Source organism: Eulemur rufifrons, chromosome 16 (genome assembly GCF_041146395.1).
Source record: "Eulemur rufifrons isolate Redbay chromosome 16, OSU_ERuf_1, whole genome shotgun sequence".
In the NCBI taxonomy this organism is placed as follows: Eukaryota; Metazoa; Chordata; class Mammalia; order Primates; family Lemuridae; genus Eulemur; species Eulemur rufifrons.
In genome coordinates, this window is record NC_090998.1 from 25,156,419 (window position 1) to 25,178,337 (window position 21,919).

At 37.2% G+C, this 21,919-nt stretch overlaps 1 protein-coding gene across 5 annotated transcripts in view; it reads left to right on the forward strand.

Annotated features, from left to right (window-relative positions):
* Positions 1-21,919, forward strand: part of PPFIBP1 (PPFIA binding protein 1) — a 160,028-nt gene that overhangs the window by 118,855 nt on the left and 19,254 nt on the right. For 2 of the 5 annotated variants that reach the window (XM_069489970.1, XM_069489971.1), the window contains exons 7-14: positions 54-185; positions 4,315-4,407; positions 6,497-6,611; positions 9,786-9,847; positions 12,517-12,601; positions 15,768-15,922; positions 20,610-20,725; positions 21,334-21,390. In XM_069489970.1, coding sequence (XP_069346071.1) covers positions 54-185; positions 4,315-4,407; positions 6,497-6,611; positions 9,786-9,847; positions 12,517-12,601; positions 15,768-15,922; positions 20,610-20,725; positions 21,334-21,390 — 815 coding nt within the window. Of the gene's footprint in view, positions 1-53; positions 186-4,314; positions 4,408-4,737; positions 4,831-6,496; positions 6,612-9,785; positions 9,848-12,516; positions 12,602-15,767; positions 15,923-20,609; positions 20,726-21,333; positions 21,391-21,919 lie in introns of all 5 variants that reach the window. The other 3 variants (XM_069489972.1, XM_069489973.1, XM_069489969.1) reach the window with 2 other exon arrangements.

A 21,919-nucleotide genomic window follows, 5' to 3' on the forward strand; every position in this document is an offset into this window, starting at 1 on the left:
ATGTGGCTGCTTCTAATAAAACAATTTTGGATGTATCTCTGAAATTCTGATAGGAGCTTCTGAGTAGGACATCTTTAGAAACTCAGAAATTGGACCTGATGGCTGAAATATCTAACTTGAAGTTGAAATTGACGGCTGTGGAGAAGGACAGATTGGATTATGAAGATAGATTTAGGGACACAGAGGTAGGTGACCCCATCTCTCTGTCTCTCTCTTTTCCCACCCCCTGCCTCCCACACACATTCCTAGGGCAACATTGAAATCCCTTGGAGGTGTGCAAAGGAGGCAGTTAATCACTATATGCCCTTATCCTGCTTTGTTTTAAGAATAAACTTTAATTACATTGATTTCTGATCACTAAATGTGAATGGCAATTTTTATTTTAAGACTTTTACAAACATTTTTATAGACCTTTGATATGAAATACTAATTCTTTCATTAACCTTTAAAGATACTTTGGACTTTAGGATATTTGGAGCATCCATCCATTCATCTATACTGGTTTCTTAATTTTATAAATAATGGGTTTAAATACATGGTTTTGCTAGTAGTTATTATTTAGGCACACTGATTATTTACTATGTTATTAAATTTTGTTTATCCATATAGAGAAGATGCTTATATAATCAAAAAATCATGGAGTTTTTTGGAGGTCATTTAATTTGGCCTTCTACTTTTGGTCCATTCTACACATAAATCCTTACAGTTAAATAAGGCTTACTATACTTTTTTGAAATTCAGGGTATAATCTACAACTTGAAGTACCCATTTTAGTGGCTAAACAAGCTTTTTTGTTTGTTCTCCCTATTTTGTTGTTAATCCAGATCTTCTGGTTTGTTTGTTTTTTTGGTGGGGGGAGGGAGCCTATCTATTTGAAAGCTGTTCATTTGAAATGAAATGTGAAGAGCTGCAGAAATTCCTTCTGAGGGCCATCCTCCCTCCTTTTTTCTGTTTTGTTTCTTTCGTTGGAATTTGGAGACGTGTCACACTGGATTTAGAAGACGGATACCAAAAAGGAGAGAAGAGAGGAAATTATTTATTTTTGCTCTCTATCTTTATCTTATTTATTTTACGCTGACCATATGCCATTACGATATTGGGTATATTACCTATATTATCTGCTCTTGGAAAGTTCTTTATCAATTTGGAGATAATGAGGTTTACTCCATTGCTATTTGCAAAATTAAATTTTCTGTCACTGATCCAGCTATAATGGAAGTCTTAATAACATACCTTCCTCCCTCCATAGCAAAAGGAAATCTCTATCTTGGTCATAATCTTAAAGCTTTTTGTCAGTCACCTAGAGGAGCATGTTTCCCATTCGATTGAGAACAGCGTCTCTTAAAATAAGACTTAGAAAGTTACTCAGTTTTAAAATTCTTATTTTGTGCTTTCTTTAAAACTCTGCTCTGATGTTTTCCTCTTTCCCCTCTTTTTGTCATTCCCTGATCCCATAGTTGCTATAAAAGGTAGTAGTAGAACTCAGTCAACAGATGAACAACACGGCAGTGGGGCCAGCTCTGCTGCAGGGAAGAAATTACAATAGATGGGCACAGAGGTGGCCTTCTCCTTGTGCACTCAAAGCCTGGGGCAAGTCTTATGTATGACTGTTATTAGTTTAACTTGGGTATAAGATGTATTAACCAAAGGTTGGAACTACATTGTAGTAGATTTTTTTTTTTTTTTTTTTTGAGGGATAAGACTCCAGAGTAATATTTACATCTCTTTAGTTGGGCTGCTGTTTGTATCAAACTCTTTCCCTCCCCTGCTTCACTCATGCATCCCCAATCACATGCAAAGTGATCTTGTCTGCAAACTTCCGGTAAACTCAATGCCTGATCATTTCCTAATAAAAATTCAGCACTCTTGGTAAAATTTCATATGCACAAACCTGGAGATTATGGAATAGTTGATAAACGTTTTGATGTTATATATGAAAATAATTAAAATAGTCCTCAAAAGTTAAAACGGAATTGAATATTCTTAGGTTCCTGTTATTGTTCCCTTCATAAAAGCAAAATATTTTCCTGGATGTTTCATGAATCAAAAATCTTTAACTTTATCTTAGAATTTTAGATGAGTTTGATATTAATTTCTAAGAAAATATTGTCATGGGGAAGAAGTATAGGCATTTCCAAAGGATTGGGGGTAAAAGTCTTGAAACCTTGGAAGATTCAGGCCTTGCCTGTCCCGGGAATTGTGGATGGGAGATGGTTAGCATCATTCAACAGTGCCCCCTTCTGGTAAGGGCACGCATGTCAGAGATTGAGTTCCTGGGGAGGCCTGGAGAGTTCTCTGAAAGGGAAAAGGGAAAATTAACAGGGATTTTCTTTTTTAAAAGAACTGAACTTTTGCTAAGAAATTAATTGAAATAATTTGTATTTTGTTTTTTAAAATTTCGCATTAAGGAGCTATTTCCAGATTTTTCAGCTTGAGTTGCTATGGGAAGATAAGACTTTTTTCCAGGTTGGAAATCTAGATTCATTTTTAAAGTGTTGTGGCAAAAGATAATTAGGTAGTTTTTTTAAAATAGAAAAAGCATCCCGGTTTATAATTTCATTTTCTTCAGTTGTTTCTTCTTTTCAAATTGACACTATTTCTAAAAGTAGTAAAATATAACCCATTCTGTGTGTATGTGTGTGTGTGTGTGTGTACACACCATATTAATGAAGGAAGACTACTAAGGACTCATATTGTGCAAAGATGATTCATTTAATAATAAGTGGGAGAAACTGCCCTTTTTTAAAACTTGAATTCTGAGCTGTTAGAGAAGGAATCACAAATAAAATGTTATTGAATGTCAAACAGTTCTTGACCTCATTAATAAAAGGAGAAAATAGATTTCCTCTTATTGAAGTATTATATAATTATTGAGTAATTACATAATAACGGTAGGTAATATTTTTCCAATTTTACAAGAGATCACAATTTAAAAGCCTATGGGTTTACTTGGAAGTGTATTTCAGTATAGCATCCCTTTTCCTAGTCTTTGTGGGGTCCAGTCATTACACTTGGAAGTTTAGAATAATCCCTAGTCACAAAGCTTTACTTCTTATAGCATTGTTCTACTTGTTTTTTCTTTTGCACTCTTGTTTAATTCTATTATGTAGTTTATGAATTTTTGGCCCAGGAATAAATGTCTTATAAAAAGAGAGGAGCAGAAACATATTGACCATTGAAGGGATCTCTGTTGCTTGTAGTAAAGAAAATCATCTTCTACACAGAGTATATGAACTCTTTTAGAGGAGTTGTTATTATTTAGCACTCTCATTTCCTTTTCCTACTCTCTGGGCTCTGGACAAAAATACAAGACTATTTCTCAGAATATTTAGGCAAGTTTTATAAATGGATTTTTTTTAGGAAAAAAGAGGCAGTAGGAAAGGTGTCAAATTGTATTGTGTCATAAAAACATTAGAATTCCTTTCTCTTTCATTTTCCAAATATAAAATTGTACTATGATACTGAATATATGCATAAACAATAGAGCCCTCATCCACCTTCAAATTGAGAATCTGGCTTAAAGGATTTAAATTTCATTCCATTGACTCAGATTGAGTTGATAAGCAATCTGTATTTTTGTAGACCAAAGAAGTAATTATAAAAAATGTTTTTTTGAATACCCATATATCGCTGAAAAGGCCCTAAAGGTAAATGGCTTTCCCAAAGAACATGGCATATTTTAAAAGGCAGAGTTCATGTAGTCATTTTTGGTCTAGAAATATCTGACAGATGATAATAAGTCAGATGTTAAGCTGCTTTTCTTAACCAAAATTATAGTCACCTTTTATTTTCATAAGCCCATCATTTTGGGACAGAGGCATTGGGAATTCAAAGCAATGTTTTAAATCGGCAGTCCCCAACCTTTTTGGCACCAGGGACCAGTTTCATTGAAGACAATTTTTCCACCCACTGGGGTGGGGGTGTGGGTGGCGGAGCTCAGGCAGTGATGTGAGCCATGGGGAGCAGTTGTAAAAACAGGTGAAGCTTCTGAAGCTTTGCTGGCTCACCCACCACTAACCTCCTGCTGTGTGCTGCCTCCCCCGGCTTTTTTCTCCACTGACAGACTAGGGGTAGGGATACTCCGCAGCCTGGTCCCTAACAGGCCACAGACCAGTACCGGGTCTTGGGGACTGCAGTAATGGAAAGATGCATTGGTTCTTAAGGAAATACATTTATTTCCATTGGTCTCATCTAATTCATACAAGGTTAACCTAGGAACCATTGTCGTCGTCTTAAGATTTCCAAGCTGCTATTTTGGTATACATAACTGTGTTACCACTTTCCTAATGTATTTCCTTGTTTCTTTCTGGACAGGGGCTAATTCAAGAGATCAATGATTTGAGGTTAAAAGTCAGTGAAATGGACAATGAGAGACTTCAGTATGAAAAAAAGCTTAAATCAACCAAAGTAAGTTTTCTCACTGGTTAAAATTTTTAAACAAATGGCTCTACTACTCACCTATGACCAATATTATAAGTAAAATATGTTTTCTAGTTAGTATATGCTAAAGAAGGTATTTTGTAAGTGAGTGAGGTTTTACCCCAAGCTGGGAAGCTTCTTGAATTTAGACACTGCTGTTCTGAATAAAAACCAAGGCTTAACTAATCTGACAGAGCATAACCTGCCGTTTCTGTGAGTGATACCTAACCTCCTTGACAAACTGATGCTGTTTTCTTGGTTATTTAGCTTGTCTTTTTCTATCTGTAGTTTTCTTTCACTCCTCTGTCTCTCTACCAGTCTTTAATGGCCAAACTTTCTAGCATGAAAATCAAGGTGGGTCAGATGCAGTATGAAAAGCAGCGGATGGAACAAAAACGGGAGTCACTGAAGGTGTAGTAGACTTGGGTCACGGGGTCCACGGCCTGTTGCTTTCTGGCTTGTGTCGTTTTGCTGTGATGGTGGTTTTAGTGGTGTGTGCATTCGTTTGGTATGTGTGTCACCTGTTTATGAAAAATACATTTCAAGCTGATTAAAGGGACAGCGTGATCGCTAATAATTGTTTTCTAAAACATGAAATAATTAGTGAAAAATAATACACAGGTAAATAAAAGCATGAAATCATAAATTAAATCTAACTGTCAGAGACTATCTGAGACCCAAGCATGGTAAAATAATTGTAGAAGCTCACCTGTGAAAGAATTCTCTTGCATATCAACAGCAGAGATTGCTTTCCTCCTTAGAGACTTTCTTGAAGGTAAATGTCCAGTAGTTTACTCTATCATGGCAATGAACAGAAATTACTGCTTAGAAGCAGGACTGTGAGAACAGGGCAGCACTTCTTGCTAGTTCTACTGAAAATTTCTTATACTTGGTGTCCACTCCTACCATAAGTCAACCCAGCTTTTCTGGAGAGCTATGTTTTCATGTAGTTATATGTAATAAATATCTTTATAGACCTCTGAAATAAAATGGGATATTGAATATAAAGGTATACTTATTAGCATTGCATAGCTCTATTTTCTATGTTAAATACAGCCCACAAAACTTAAATTTACTGATCCAGGCGTGGTGGCTCACGCCTGTGATCCTAGCACTTTGGGAGGCCGAGACGGGAGGATCCCTCAAGCTCAGGAGTTCAAGACCACCAGCCTGAGCAAGAGCTAGATCCCGTCTGTACTAAAAATAGAAAAGTTAGCTGGGCGTCGTGGTGCACGCCTGTAGTCTCAGCTACTCGGGAGGCTGAGGCCAGGAGGATTGCTTGAGCCCAGGAGTTTGAGGTTGCTGTGAGCTAGGCTGACACCACAGCGCTCTACTCAGGGCAACAGAATGAGACTCTGTCTCAAAAAACACACAAAACACCCTTAAATTTGCTAAAGCTAATTCTTTACTAAAATGAAACTGAAAATTAAAACATTAGTAAATAGATCAATGGACTTGGGATCTTTTACAGTGGCATAGTTAAAAAATAAAGAGGACTTAAAAACCTGTTTCCTAAATTTATTTTTTCCCATTATTGTAGGAGATTCTGCTCTTTTATCTTAGTGATGAAGACGAATTATTTAGTTCTGAGATTTGGCTAAAGTTGTTCATGACTTGCTGCTGTACCCACTAATTAATTTCTGTGCTTGTCCAAGAAGCATGAGTGCCATCTTGAAATGTTGAGTAAATGTCAAGCAAGTCTTTTCCAATTTGCATTTTATTTTGCTTTTATGACTCTAAGTATCTAATTTGATTATCTTCCTTGATTAACTTTCTTTTTTAAATTTAACCTAAGATTTAAACTTTAGGGCTCTGCTGGCCCTAATTATACTGTAAAAGATTTAATTTGATCACAAAGAAACTTGAAACAATTATACTATAACTATTAATAATTGGACTTCTATTAATAGTCTTGCTTCCTGTTTCTCATTGCCCGTAATTTCTGATGTTTGTGTTTAAATTCTCATAGATTCTTGCTTTGTTTGTAAAATTTAATTATTGATTTAAAGAGCTAAGATGCTCTCTGAATATTCTCTTTTGGTCATAATCTATTTTAAAATGAATTTATAATTTATAGGATGAACTGGCATCTTTAAAAGAACAACTGGAAGAAAAGGAAGCTGAAGTAAAAAGACTACATGAAAAGTTGATTTCCAAGATGAAAGGAGAAGGGATTGAAATTCTTGATAGAGGTAAGAATATATGTTGAACGTTTGTTATCTTTTTAACATCCTCCAAAATCTGTAGAAGAAACTGATGTTAGTTAATGTGTAATTTTAGCGTCAAAGAAAGGGTAGCAGAAGCCAGCTAGGCCCAGGGCCACAGGGAATTCTCCACGACTCTTCACTGTGCCTGGGAATCCATGAACTTCCTCTTCTGCAGCTGGAGAACGGCAATTCTGTACTTTATTGAGTGGTCCTTTTAGATTACTAAATTGTAAATTCTCATCACAAGAATGTACTTGTCCCAACTGCAACACAAGGGAATATCAAAATAACGAAAAGGAACCACTACTACATCCCAAGATTATTTCCCTCAAAAGTAAAATCAAAACAAAATAAGGAATTTGGAAACCTTTCCTGTTCTTTTGAGAGAAGAGACAAATGTCTCTGTATCTTTGAAAAATTATTGAAAATTTCATGGCATGGGTTGAGCCCTCAACCTTCTAGAAAGCAAAAATAGACTGATTCTGCTTTTAGAAAAATGTATGAATTTATTCAATTTATTTTTTTTCCATGCCTGAGGAGGTTCTGAGTATGATATGGACTATAATTTCTAATAATGTGAGTTATACATGATAGAAAATATCTTGAATGAAATGTGGTTTTTTTTAAAAGTTATATTTGAAAATACAATGCATGTAATACCATCTGACAACACTAAGTCAAATTTAGCCTTTCTCTGTGATTACAAATGACAACTCTGGCACCAAGACACGAAACCAACTTCTGACTCATTCAAAAGAGCCTGCTATTAGTGTAGCTTTGGTACATTTTCATCTGTTATGTGAAAATTAGTTGACATTATTGTCTGTGCAATGAGGGGCTTGAATCAGATTACCTCTTAAGTCTTTGTTGGCTCTAGAATACCATGGCTTTATATACCTGTAGGTCTCACATTTTCCTGTCAATCAGAAAACCCAGTTCATCAAACTTGAGGGGAATGGATTCCCCTCTCCTGTATTTTGGCATAGGTAGAATTGTACATGTTAAAGGACATTCAGAAACAGGTCATGCATTTAGGGTTTTAAGAATAAAACGGAATCACAGCACTTGGGGGCTAGACGATATATTAGGGTAGTGCTAGCCAGAGTCTGATCTGGGGACCAGAACCAGTCTGGGGGCTGCTTGTTATCAGGGCACCCCCAGGTAACTACAGGGTTGAGAGCAAGTGTTCAGAAACCTCCTGGCAGTCTGCTATTGGCACAGCATCTGACTGCATCCTCAGTGCCCTCATCTCATTGAACAGGAGAGAGACTGTTTCAGTGTTGAACTTGAGTGGGGAGTTGGACGTGACACAAGCAGTGGAGGACCAGGGATCACACTGTGATGGAAATGTAAAAAACAGCCAAAGCGACATTGACTGGTTTTTCAGCACATACGGTGTAATAAGTGCTTGTATTCCGTAAGCCTAATTTTAATGCGAGAAAAATCAAGGTTCAGAAAGATGATGTAACAGAGGTAGTAGCTCAAATTTAGGTCTTCTGATTAATTACCACACAATCTCTTTCCATCCTCACACAGAGCATTATTTATTGGACTGCCAATCCTGAAGTCACAAAATAGTGCTTAATGTTCAGTTTTTATGAGGTTAGAGTTCCTTTGTTTTAGGTTAAAGGAGACTAAATAATAGTGCTTTGAAAATATTATTTATTGTAATGTGTGCTAATTTACAATTTGATGGGTTTTCCTGAACAGATGAAAATTTTAAAAAGAAGCTCAAAGAAAAAAGTAAGGTTTTGGTGTATTTTCATCAGCCTTTACATTCACCGAAAGTACTGCTTGGACTGTTCTTTGCATGTATTGTAAAACATTTCTCTCACCAAAGATGTAAAGTTGCTTCATCAATAAGCCCTCCATTTCTTCAAAGTGTGCAAAATAGAGGGTAAACAAACAATCAAAACAAGGGGTAAAAAATCATTTTGCAGATTTTGTCTGATTCAGCCCTTTTGCTCTACAGAATACAACAGGGCACACAGAGTGGTGGATATAAGAACACGTTTTCCTTGTGATACAGATGACATAGGGTCAGAGAAGAAAATAACTTACACATTCCTGTGAAAACCCACTATTGTAAAGGTTTACCAGAGTTGAAAAAATAGTTTTGAACTTTGTTTTTGCTTTTCAATGTTTTGAAGCCCACTGTTTGTCTCACATCTTCACCGGAAGCTCCTTCAAACGTATCTTCTTGGCTACAGCAGAGATTTTATCCAGGCTGGTTAATGGAGCCTGGATTATTTAGTGCAACATCTAGATTAGTCCTTAGTGAGCTCTTTCCCCCAGACACCGAATTTTCAATTCCTGTAGAATATATCTTAATTAAAAATGTTATGTCAGTGCTGAATGATGTACCACTATTTTAAAAATTATCTACAATAGTATTTTTTTTTTCCTCAGAAGCAGGCAATTTTAGCTGAAACTTTTTTTCTCTGTTTCAATTTTTTTAGTTTGTGATTTCACTTTGGGGTGACTTTTCATCTTCAAAATGTTTAAGTGTTTATTCAAGTAACATGCGTTTGTATTTGAATATCAAATTTTAAAGAAAACTACATTTGACCTACTTTAGCCTTCATGTCATGAAATCTGTTTTAGAATACTATTGGAAATGAAGTTTATAGATGAAGCAAATACTTACTGCCCTTCTGTATGGAACCACAACCAGCTTCCTAGCATGAGTACTCATGTAAATATCACACTTCCTCAGGCTCTCACCGGCGGTGCCTCCCTCTGGGTTATGACTGAATATCATTTTCTCTGCTTTTGTCATTATGTGAACCATTCATTGCTTTCACCCACTGCTTCATAGGTTCCTTTTTTGGAAAGTCTATGTTTTTATTGTAATAGCACTGAAATTTCATCTTCAGTGTTCTTCACGGAGATTTTGTTGTTGCTCTGAGAGAGGACAGTTAGCTCTCACATACCCTTATTTTCTTTCTGGAATGACAACTGTTGAGGGTGAGATAGAAGGCGTTCATCTTTCAGATTTTCCCTAAGAGAGAATCTGGATGTTAAACGTGCCTTTTTAAAAAAAACAAATCATTAACATCTCGACCTTAAAGTATTTCAATCTGAAGAATAAGTAGCTTCTCGTCATTGTCACATGTGTTAACTAAACTGACTTCTGACTTGATGTTGTGTTACTTTCAGATATTGAAGTACAAAAAATGAAAAAGGCTGTGGAGTCTTTGATGGCAGCAAATGAAGAAAAGGTATTCAGCTGACATTTAAATATTTATGTGGATGTTTTGTAACAACATTTTGAGGATCCCATGCAATTTTGTGAGATATCCCATTTTGAAAGAACATACCCCAAACACTACTGACATTAAGGGGCAAGCGTGCCCTGTCCCCGCCCAGGTGTGCGCACTCCCACTGGTGGCAGCTGTCGTTGTGGCTGTGTGCACAGGAGTAGGCACCAACAGCACCGCCTCCACCCAGAACCCCCACCAGCATGAATTTAGGAAACGTTCCAGCATTCAGATCAGTTCTGCATTTCATGTGACAAATAAAGGAAAGGATACGTTCCATAGCACATCCTTTCTGTGGTCACTGGAAATTCTGAAGGAAGGAGCCCCATGACAGTCTTGGCTTCACAGTCACGATGGATTTCTTCTCCATAGACACGTTATTTCCTTCACATTCCTGGTGGCTTTCACAGCTGGGATTGTCTCTGCTCTGCTGAGAGATGAAATACCAGAAAACAGAGACACGGGCATTGCTTTAGCTGCATTGGCCTAATACCAAGGTCTCCATGGGTTCCCCCCCAGATGGATCTCCTCATCCGCATCTGGTGTTTCATCCTGCTAATAGCACAGATGCAGTTACCCCACTAAGGCGTGTGTTTGTCATGGCTTACCTGACCATGCATGTACGTAGCGCAGCCACAGTCAGGCTCAGCTCATGTCATCAGAACTGCTCTCCCCTTATGTGCCTGAATGAACAGAACAAGGGGATGTCTTCTCAAGAAAAGAGAAATTTTAAAGAAGTAAAAAACAACAAAATGCCAAAGAACTTTGGCTTGATCTTTTTCTCTCATCATAAGTTTCTTTCTCAAATTCTTACCTACTCTGTGTTTCTTATTTATTTTTGCCTTTCGTCATCTTTATTTGCTCTTTATTCTATAGAAATAAACTCATTGTCATACCCACTTCCCTATATATAGGCTCCTTTTTGCTAATCTTTCCTACTCTAGAATGAAAAGTAATTAGCAAGCTGCCCATCATAGCTTTTATTTTTTTAAAAACAAACAAAAAAATCACTGAAATTTATTTTGTTTTAATTTCTCTCCCTCAAAAAGCAACAGGCTGGGTGCAATGGCTCACACCTGTAATCCCAACACTTTGGAAGGCTGAGGCAGGAGGGTCGCTTGAGGACAGGAATTCGAGACCAGCCTGAGCAACATAGCGAGACCTGGTCTCTATGAAAAATAGAAAAAATTAGTCGGGTGTGGGTGGCACAAGCCTGTAGTTCCAGCTACTTGTGAGGCTGAGGCAGGAGGATCCCTTGTGGTCGGGAGTTTGAGGTTGCAGTGAGCTATAATGACACGATTGCACTCCACCCTAGGCTACAGAGCAAGGCCCTGTCTAAAGAAACAAATAAACAAAAGCAGCAACAACCAACAAAATTCCCAATGTTGAATGAGGGCTTATTAGATGCTCAAACTGCTGCAGGGGAACCAAGAGTATAACATCACTACCTTGGGGCTTCCAGAAGGCTTCAAAGAGGACATATTTGAGCAAATTCTGAGGAAGAGTGAGAGTTGTTCATCAGGAAAATGAAGACTTCTAGGCAAATGGTCCATGAATCCAAACATGTCTGAAGACCCGGGCTTGACACAGCGCAGTGCATGCTGGGAAAGAGGCGGGGCATGCGGCACAGGTGGGGTGGGGTGAGGCTGACCTCAGAGCTCAGTCAGGGCAGTCGGCCTGGTATGCTAGGCTTATGATTTGGGGCTTATCTTACAGACTTTGGGCAGGGACATAATTAAATTGCCATTTTAGAAAGCTAACTCTGATAGCAGAAAGGGAGAGTGAAGACAGGTGGAACAATTAAGAAACTTATAAAAATAGTCTAAATGAGAAGTGAAGAGGGCTTGAAACTAAGGCAGTGGCTGTGAGGCGGTAAGGAGGGAAGAAATTTTAGACAAATTTACAGGTTGACAAGATTTAGAGATCTCTGGATTTGAGAAACAAGAGTAAATTTTTCTCGTTTGGGCAACTGGGTGAATGATGGTGCCCTTAAGAGTTAAGGAAATCCAAGCACAGGCTCAAGTACTGAAGAGAAATAATGAGCTTAATTTTAGATACCTTCAATTTGAATGAGACAAATTCAAGGGATATTTTAAAGGAGATTTCCCATAGAAAGTTGGAACATGAATCTAAATTTTAGAATTAATGTAGAAATATAGATTGGTGGGGAGTGAACCGTATCAATTTTAGGAGAAATACAGAATTGTATATAGGAGGTCACTGATGACTAATCGAAGCAACTTGGGGGAAGTGTTTTGGAAGGGAAAAGCCAGGTGGTGATTAATGATGGCTAATAAAGACAGCAGATGTAGGCTTTCCTTTCAAGACTTGACTTAAAAGTTAGAGAGGGGAGTAATTAAAGCTGATTTTTTTTGTTGGGTTTTTTGTATCTTATTACCTTGTTTTTGTTTTTCACAAGATGGCAGCTAAGGGATAGGATCTCTACTTAGAGGTACTTTTCCCATAGTTCCAGTGTATGTAGGAAACATAGTCTAGATACTACCAGTTTTACTAAAGTTTCAAAGTATCATTCAGCGTAAATAATTCATGGTTGCTTATTCTTTGTGTCACAATTACTTTTACTGTTTTAAGATCATAGGATTAAAGATGATAATTTATTTTACTCATAGGATCGGAAAATAGAAGATCTTCGACAGTGCCTGAACAGGTACAAGAAAATGCAAGATATGGTGGTGCTGGCCCAAGGTAAAAAAGGTAGAGTGTAGCTCTAAAGGTTTTTCTGCTTTGCTTGATTCTAAGTGGCTATGAATTTATACATTTGGCCTATCCCTCTCCTGGATCATATCCATTGTCCCAAATTAGGTGGCTCATTCATTTATTGAAATGATATTATTAGGCAACTGTTCTGTGCCAGAAACTATACAGGCGGCTGATGAGTGAGTCTTCTGTGGATTGGTTGGTCAGGGAGAGCCTCTCTAAGGAGTTGATCAGATAGCATTTCAGAGAGAGAAAACAACAGCACGTGCAAAGAGCCTAGGGACAAAAGAACTTGGCACATTTAAGAAGTAGAATACCAGTGCCGTTGTGAGGCAGTGGGCCAGTGAGATGAGGCGAGACAAAGAGATGAGCAGCAGCTGGTCGTGCAAGAGGCAGAGTTCAGCTCTTGCTCAGGTGCAGAGGGACCCACTGATGGGTTTTAAAAGTCAGCAACACGATCTTTGTAACACATGGGCCGTGGGTAGGGAGGCAGCAGTATTGGGAGAAGGGGATTCCAGACACTCTTGTAGTATTCCATGTGAAAAAAATCTGTTGTACTGATTTGGAGTATATTATGCTGTTAGAATCAACATGTGGTGTGATGAATTTGAGGAGGAGAGTGAAGAAGAGGAAAAAATCAAGGATAGACATTTCTTTCTTTTCTCCCAATAGATTTAGGTGGTACAGGTCAAGTGTTTTTTATTACATGGGTGAATTATATTAATATAATGCTGAAGTCAGGGCTATTAGTGTACCTGTTACCAGAACAGTGTACATTGTACCTGATAAGTAGGTTTTTTCACACCTCCCTCCCAACCCCCCCTTTTCTTAGTTTTCAATGTCCATTATACCTCTTTATGACCAATACATACCCCTCATTTAGCTTCCACTTGTAAGTGAGAACGTGAAGTGTTTGTTTATCCATTCCTGAGATACTCCACTTAGGATAATGGTTTCCAGTTCCTTCCAAGTTGCTGGAAAAGACATTGTTTCATTCCTTTTTATGGCTGAGTAGTACTCCATGGTGTATATATACACATTTTCTTTATCCATTCATCAGTTGAGGGGCACATAGGTTGATTCCATATCTTTACAATTGTGAATTGGGCTGCAATAAACATTCAAGTACAGGTATCTTTTTTAAAAATGACTTATTTTCCTTTGGGGTAGATAACCAGTATTGGGATTGCTGGATGGAATGGTAGGTCTACTTTTAGTTCTTTGAGGAATCTCCATACTTTTTTCCATAGGGGTTGTGCTAGTTTACATTCCATCAACAGTGTCTAAACATTCCCTTTTCACCTCATCCACACAAACATCTATTGTTTTTTGACTTTTTAAGAATGGCCACTCTGACAGTGGTAAGGGGGTATCTCATTGTGGTTTTGATTTGTTGTTCCCTGATGATGAGTGATGTTGAGCATATATAAAGGGGATAGAGTTCAGCTTTGAACATATTAAGATCTAAAAATTCCTTTAAGACATGTAAGTAAAGATACTTATGCATTTTGTTCTATTTATTATTTTATCTGCACATGGGCTGATTGGCCATCCTCAAGTGTGGAAAAGCTTTGAGGGTTATTCAAACAAACAAAAAGTTAGTAACTCTGAAAGTGCTCTTGTTTATTAACAATGCATATGTAGAGTTATTTGCTCTCAAGGTAAGCACCAGCAATAAATAAGTCTTCTGGAAGGTACTCATGAAACACTCAGATTTTGAAATTTTAATTCAGATGAGATGACAAAATCCTGCTTTGGACTAGAATTTTGGAGAGGAACAAAGCATCTTCATCTTTTTGTGCACAGAGCCTGGCATATTATTAAGATTTTATGAATATTTGAGTGAGCAAATGAACATTTAATTATCAGTGTTGACTATAGCAATTCTTATCACCCAACATTTTCCATGCCTTCGAAACAGTCTTTCTTCTAAGGAATATTGAAAATTTGCAAGTGATTAATTTTTACATCTGCATAGCATTTAAAATATTATTTGATTTCGTAGAACTTCAACACTACAATTATTATGTTTAAAAACCAAGGAAGAAAAGATTAATTCCTGTGACTAGACTATATTGTGAAATATTTGAAAAATAGAGAAAAAGGGTTAAAATCATGTATATTACATTAGTATGATCACTATTGGCATTTTTGTGTATTTCTTTCTAGTCTTTCTGTGCACATGAACCTGTAGATAAAAGAAGTAGTTTTTAACTATGTACAGCAGGAGAGATTTTCATAAACCATTGAAAGGTATGTCCTGTTCCAATGAAGAGTTGTATAAACAATGATTTCTCACTAGGATTTATATTTATTGAATTAAGCCTCACACAATTCTACTAACACCTAAATTCTAATAAAATCAGAATAACATTCTAGTAAAACCTAAGTTAAGAAGCTATGGTCTGGTTAAGATCGTTAAACAAGTATGTGATTTACAATTGTCATTATTCAGAGATTAGAGATTTAACTATCATTCTTTTTATTTTTAGAAAAGAATATCTGTCTGGCACTGTGTTGTTCAGCCCTTAATCCTTTTCATTTCTAGAGATGTAAAAAGAAATTCTAAAGGTTGCTCCTTTGGTGGATATGTGGTTGCTTTTTTCTGCTTTAAAAATGGCATAAAGGGATCCTCTAGAAAGATCAAAAGTTGTCCCTCTGTCTTCCTTTTTTCCTTTCTATGTTTTTTCAAGACTATAGCAGCGATGAAAATCGAATTGTTTCAATGGTGACTTTGTTGCTATTCAGAATTAGTTTTTTGTACCAAGTATTTCTCAGCTTGCTCATTTCTAAATTAACATTGGTAGAGCCCCTAATTTTAGGACAGACTTACAGGAGTGTTATTGGAATACATTAACTTTTAACTTTCTTTCAGTCTTATGATTCAATGATTGTATCAAGTATGACTTCCTCTGTTAATGCCACTGGTTGGCACTCAGTGTGGCCAAGAGCCCCTGGGCCTTTGATGTTCGCAGTTTAAGATGATGTTTCTTAGGTCCCATGTTGTTGTTTCTCAAGTGATGCCCAGGGAAGTTGACTTTTTGATTTTTGAAGATCAAGAAAAATGTTTATGTTCAATATAATTGGGATTCTTAATCTTCTTCCAAAAATGAATTATAAATGAAAAGCTGCTGCTGTCCTCTTTTTCTTTGTCTTTTTCTAGGCAAAGATGGCGAGTATGAAGATCTGCTCCATTCCAGCTCCCTCTCGGCTTTGTTGGACACACAGGGCTTTAGTGACCTGGAGAAAAGTCCAGCATCTACTCCAGTCACGGGATCTCCCAGTCGTGACCCATTTAACACAAGTGCTCCTGAAGAGGTATTTACAGACTTTCAGTATTTCCTTCGTATTGAAGAGACTGTGTCATGGAAAGTTAAAGCACTATTGATAAGGTGAAAAATATGAGTTCTTTTTTCAGTTTGATTACTGTCTGCATTTGTTCTGGCAATCTTTGTGTCCTTTTTTAAAAATGTGTAGTTTTCCTCTGTCTTCAGTAAATGAGTTGGGTGATATCAAAATTGCTTATAAAATTCAGGAAAAACATATGACTCCCTTAGAAATAGATATTATCATAAAGATGAAATTACAATCTACTTCAGAATAAGTAAGATTACGTAAAGTGGGGATAAAGTGAGCTTATATAAATTGATTTTAGTCACTTCTTATGGTGATTCTGAAAAATGATTGAATGAAATTTCTCTCTGATGTCTTTAGACTTGGAAAAAGCAACTATAGGGGAATAAACAGTCATAAACTCCTTTACATTGCATCAAATTGGCACCAAAATCTGTTATCTATTGTACACCACCCCAAAACTCTGGCTTGAAGGACATTTATTTTGCTGATGACTCTGCATCTTGGGCAGGGCTCAGCAGGAGCATCTGTGCCCATAGACCCTCCCAGATTCAAGGAGAGGAAACATAGACCCTACCTCTTGATGGACAAGGGACAACATCACATTGTAAGGCAGGTGGGATGGGATGTATTGGTGCAAACATATTTGGTGCGACCAAAATACAATCTGCCACTCCACTCTCTGGCTACAACAGTTTATAGCCCTCTCCCAAGCAAAATGCATTCATGCCCTCTCCAAAGATTCTTAAGTCACATTTCAATGAGGCCTCAGCGTCCCAGGATCTTGTCATCTACATTAGGTCAAGATAGAGGTGAAGCTCCTCAGGTACACAGTGCCTTGGGCACTACTACTTGAGTACCATTCCATTCAGCTTAAAGAGCTAGGAATTTAAAGGACAAAGTTGTCTGGTTATCTGTCCCCCAGACACCCAGCATACAGTGGGAGGATAGGCATGACGTAACTGCTGTAGGCACTCCCATGTAAAAGGAGGGGTTATGGAAGGCTCACAGGTGTCACTTAGTCCACAGTGATTCTGAAATCCAGCAAGGCTCCTGTTGCCTCTTCCTGGATTAGGGCTCAGTCCTCTGGGCTCTTGGTTCTTCCCTCCAAGTCATCCTCCCTTTTCCATAAAAGGGAGCCTATATTTGCAGATGAGTAGTTTTCTCAGCTTTGTGCCTGCAAAAGTACCCGTAGAGGTCCAAAGCCTCTTTCATTTTCTATTATCTCTGTCCCTTGAGTCTAACTTGGTATAATACTTTAAATGTTTGAAATTTCATAGGAATCAATTTGTGATCCACTCCATTAGATAAGAGCACATCCACAGATATCTTTACCACGAACCTTTCTCTACCTTAGGTTTCCTATAAGACTGCTGTGGAATTTCCCGGTGTTTTTAGAACCTTTAATCTTTTTGAAAAGTTCAACAGGGACAGTACCACCTTAAATCTTCCAGAGGTGTCATCAACAAAGGGTTTTACAGCCACACCTTTGGCTTCATCTGAAAACTCCATTTTCCTGACAGCACCTGTGCTTAATCTTTGGCCTGAAACCATTTCTTAACTTTCGTGTAATTTTCTTTCTAGAGAGTTTAGGAAGGGGAAATAATTTCATTGTTTAACTAAACAATCTTGGCTCCCCTTAGATTTAGCAGTTCCTTCTTTGATCATCTCTCCTCTCAGATTTTATTTTAATACCGTAGGTAGTGAGAAGAAACCAAGTAGCGTCTTTACTCTTCCTATCTGTTGCTGGGAGTTACATAATGAGCAAACAAAATTTTAGTTGAATGAGAATGAATTCAAGTAGAAAACAACTTTTCTCTCTTAAATGTAGGAGAGGTCTAAAATGTTTCATTAATCAAGGAATTAGTTAAGGAATAAGAAATATTTTGGAGGGAAAAAATCTCAATTGTTAAATATATGTTTATACTGAAGGGAAAAATAACGTTTGGCAGCCAGTGAGTGTGCTGCATTTATAGAGAGGGGGCTACTGTTACATGTAGGATTCACCCAGATAATCTCATATCCTTTAACCAAAAACAAAAGTCTTTGCTATGTGAATTGTATTTTAATGATAGGTTTTGAGTTTGTAACAAGAATGGTTTGGTGAGGATTTGCGTGAGTTCAGCCACATTTTTAAAGAAAAGCCAGGAGGGAGATTTGAGGTTGGAGTTGTCCATGGAAAAGAAGGCAAATTCTGTAAAATAATTTAAAGAGGTTTATTTTGAGCCAGATTTGAGGACCATGGCCCAGAGCCACACCCAAGAAGCCTTGAGTAAGTGGACTTGCTGTGGTTGGGTTACCCTTTGCTTTTATACATTTCAGGGAGATAGGAATTATACGTAAAGTCATAAATCAGTACCAGGAAGGCGTATGTTGGTTTGGCCTGAAAAGGTGGGACATCTCAAAGGTGGGGGGCTTACAGGTTATAGGTGGGTTTAAAGACTCTGATTTGTAATTGGTTAAAGAAATGAAGCTAGAATGTTTTAAGTTAAGATTAGAAATTCTGTTAATTAGAGACAAGCTGCCAGACTTACACCCAGACTCAAGTGATTTGTTATGTAAATCGAGGACCTGTAGGTTTGTCTTGTATAGTCTTAGCCTGTTAAGGATGTCTGTGACTAGAAGGGAGGAGGCATAATGAGGCTTGGCTGACCTTTCTTCTCATGGCCAGCAACTCAGTTTTAGGGTATCCCCTTGGCCAAGAGGGGGTCCATTCAGTCAGTGGGTGGCAGAGAGCCTTAAGATTTTATTTTAGTTTACAGAGTAAAAGCCTTAAAGTTTGCAAAAGAGATCAAGAAAATGGGTCAGTCTGTTGGTGTAGTTATTTTTCCTTCATGATTAGGAATCCAAGGAGATAAATGAACTTCCAGAAATGTTACCGAAAGCTCAGCATTTGTCCTCGAGGTCTCATCAGAAGAACGAGAACGAGTGGTTTGAGGAGGAGGAAAGAGAAGTTTTATTACTTTGATGGCAAAGGGGGAAAATTGGAGACTCCTGTCTCAAAATCCAAAATTCCTGTCCATAAGCAGAATTACAGAGTTTTTAGAGGGAGACCATTCAGCTTCAGGCAATTGCTGTTCAACTATATTTGATGATTCTGATCTGTCTCATTTCCAGGGAATACAATCTCCTGACCTCCTCCCAGACCTTGCCTGGGGAGTTCCACTTTAGCTGTCTGCAGTAGCACAAAGAATAAGGTCATTCCTTTGCCCCTCCCAACCATGGCCAGAGGCAGGGATGCAGGTTTTTTAGTTCTCAAAAAGGAATGGAGGATGTTTTAAAGAGACAGAAAATATTTTTTGGCATTTTTTTCCAGGCCATTCCCTCTGTTACAGAAACAGTGATAATGGCTAAATAAGTTGCCCAGGATTAATCATAAAGATGCAAACTAAAAAAATTGATAGTGAAATAATCTATTTTACAATAATATAAAATGTATAACCTTTTATAGTGTAACGGATGAGACCACCACTCAGTAACTGAAACAAAAATCACAAAGCTGAATACGTTCCTTCCTTAAGTGAGCTTTGCTGGTCAAGTACATTTTCTTTAAGCTGATCATAGGTAGGGATGTAGGATGCCTAGAGCTAAAGGATTGGGGGATTTTCGGTGGCAAGAGTAAATTGACATCAGCTGTAGAGGTGTGGGTACTAAGGTGAGACTGCTTCTGATTGGTTGGTGTGTAGACTGCTCAGTGATGTGAGTCCTTCCAGGGCAGCTTTCAGAAGTGAGAAGTTGTCACTAGTTAACTTGCGGGAGCTCACTGAGGCAAACTTTGTTCACTTTTTACTGGAATATTTTTTAAAGTGTTTCATTTATTAGTTTATGATGTGGCCCACAATCTAACTGGTCTACAGTTGTCAAAAATTATTGAAAGTATTACAATTATTACAAAATAATTGTAATTACAAATAATTACAAAAATTATTGAAGTATTACAATTCTTTCAGAGTCCATTTTTAGGATGCACAAAGCATTTGTTTGTATTTTATTGCTGTAACATTGTTAGTATTAAGCAAAAATGTTGTAAGTGGTAGCCACAAAGTGCATTGTAATTGGTTGTAATTACACTTCCATTCATTCTGTCAATTGAAATTGGTCAGCTAGTCCAGAGATAGAATGATAATTAACTGACTTGAGCAGTGTTCCATGTTAGACTAGTGGTAGAAATTCAAGTCAAAATAGAGCTTTGTAAACAAAGCACGTTACCCAGATCTCATGTTAAATCATTGCAACACTGTAAGGTGAGCATTGTTCTTCTCATTTTACCAAGGAGGAAACGGATGCCTAGTGAAGTGACCTGCCTAAGACCACCTGGGCAAGTGTGTCAGAGCCAAGATTCCAGCCAGGGCTTAAAGTTGATAGGATTTGCTATTAACTTGCTTGATGGTACTTAGTATATCTTATTCACAATATTCAGAGTCTTACTCAGAACCAAGTTCAAAAATCACCTTCCTCCAGAATGTCTCTCTGATTGATGCTTCTTCCCTGTAGATGTTTATATTCTGAAATCATTTTATAGACATTAGAGTTCTAAACACAGGTGTATGAAATTTTATCAATGGACTAATCATCTTATTATGTTTTGTTACTCTGTAGCTTGTGTTTTGTTTATTTGATTGATTTTTGACTTTTTATCATTATATTACAGTTCCATACCAGCATCTTGCAAGTTTCAATCCCTTCATTATTGCCAGCATCTATAGATGTGGAAACTTCTGAAAATTCAAAGTTGCCTCCTAAGGCAGAGACTTCATTTGAAGAGAAGTATGTCATTTATGATCTAACATTGCAATGTGAATGTTCAACAAAGTACAACAACCAAAGATAAGAATACATTGCATTTATATAGACACAAATTTTACCCAGAGAAGAAAGAAACAGCAAGGCAGCAGGGGTGGGGGGGGGGGGGGAAGGGGATGTAATCAGTTCTGTATTATTGAAATAAAAGGGGTGAAATAGGAAGTAATAGGAGATGAGGCTGGGGAGGTGGGGTGGTCTGGTTAGAGAAGGATTTGAAGGAACTGGGATTTTTATATCCTAGGTCACACATGACTATCCAAGGATTGTAAGGAGGATAGTCACAGTCATGTGCCATGAAGCCATTTGGAGGATAAGTATGAAGGTGACAGAAGAGGGTTACAGTAGTTTCTCTGTAGGCAAATAGACTTTTTTTGCCAACATATTCTCAAATTAATTTGTCTAATCTTAAATGTAAGCCAAATAAAATACACTGTTTTTTTAAAGAAATAGAAATAGTTCACTTTGCATAGTTTTTTGTTTTTGACAGTTTTGTTCACTTAAAATATATATGGTCTTTTATTCATGAAGTTAATAAATACTCGTTTTTTTTTTTTTTTCTTTTAACATTTTAGTGATGGAAAAATAATCCTTGATGCTGCTGTGGAAACCCAGCTATGTGATAGTGTTTTGTAAGTGATATTTTCTTGAATGCAAAAAATGTTATTGAGGCATGAGAAAGAAGAAAGTTCTGTTATATTAACAATAACCAATATTAATACTGAATGACTGAGGCTGTTAAATTAATGAAGAAATGAATGCAGCCATAATGATTGACTGGGGGTGGAGGTGAGAAGACTGTAAATTTACAAAGAAATGCTCATTTACCATTATCTCATGCCAGTGTTTTGCAAATCTAACATTTTTTCATCAGTTTTCATTTGAAGGCCAGTGCTTTTAATTCATTTTTGTACTAACATTTTAAGTCCAGCGGAAAAGAATATCAGAGGATGTTGTGATGGCTGGAAAAGCTAAGATAGGTTTTTCTGCACTTTCAATTTTATAAATTGAACTAATATCTATGTTTATCCAAGTTAAAATCTGGACATAATTAAGAAAGTCTATTTTAGAGCAATAATCATTGCTGAGATCTTCTCTGTTGTTAGTATTATCTTTTACTTTATTGGGTAGTTGACACTTCTAGCAACTTATATCCACATA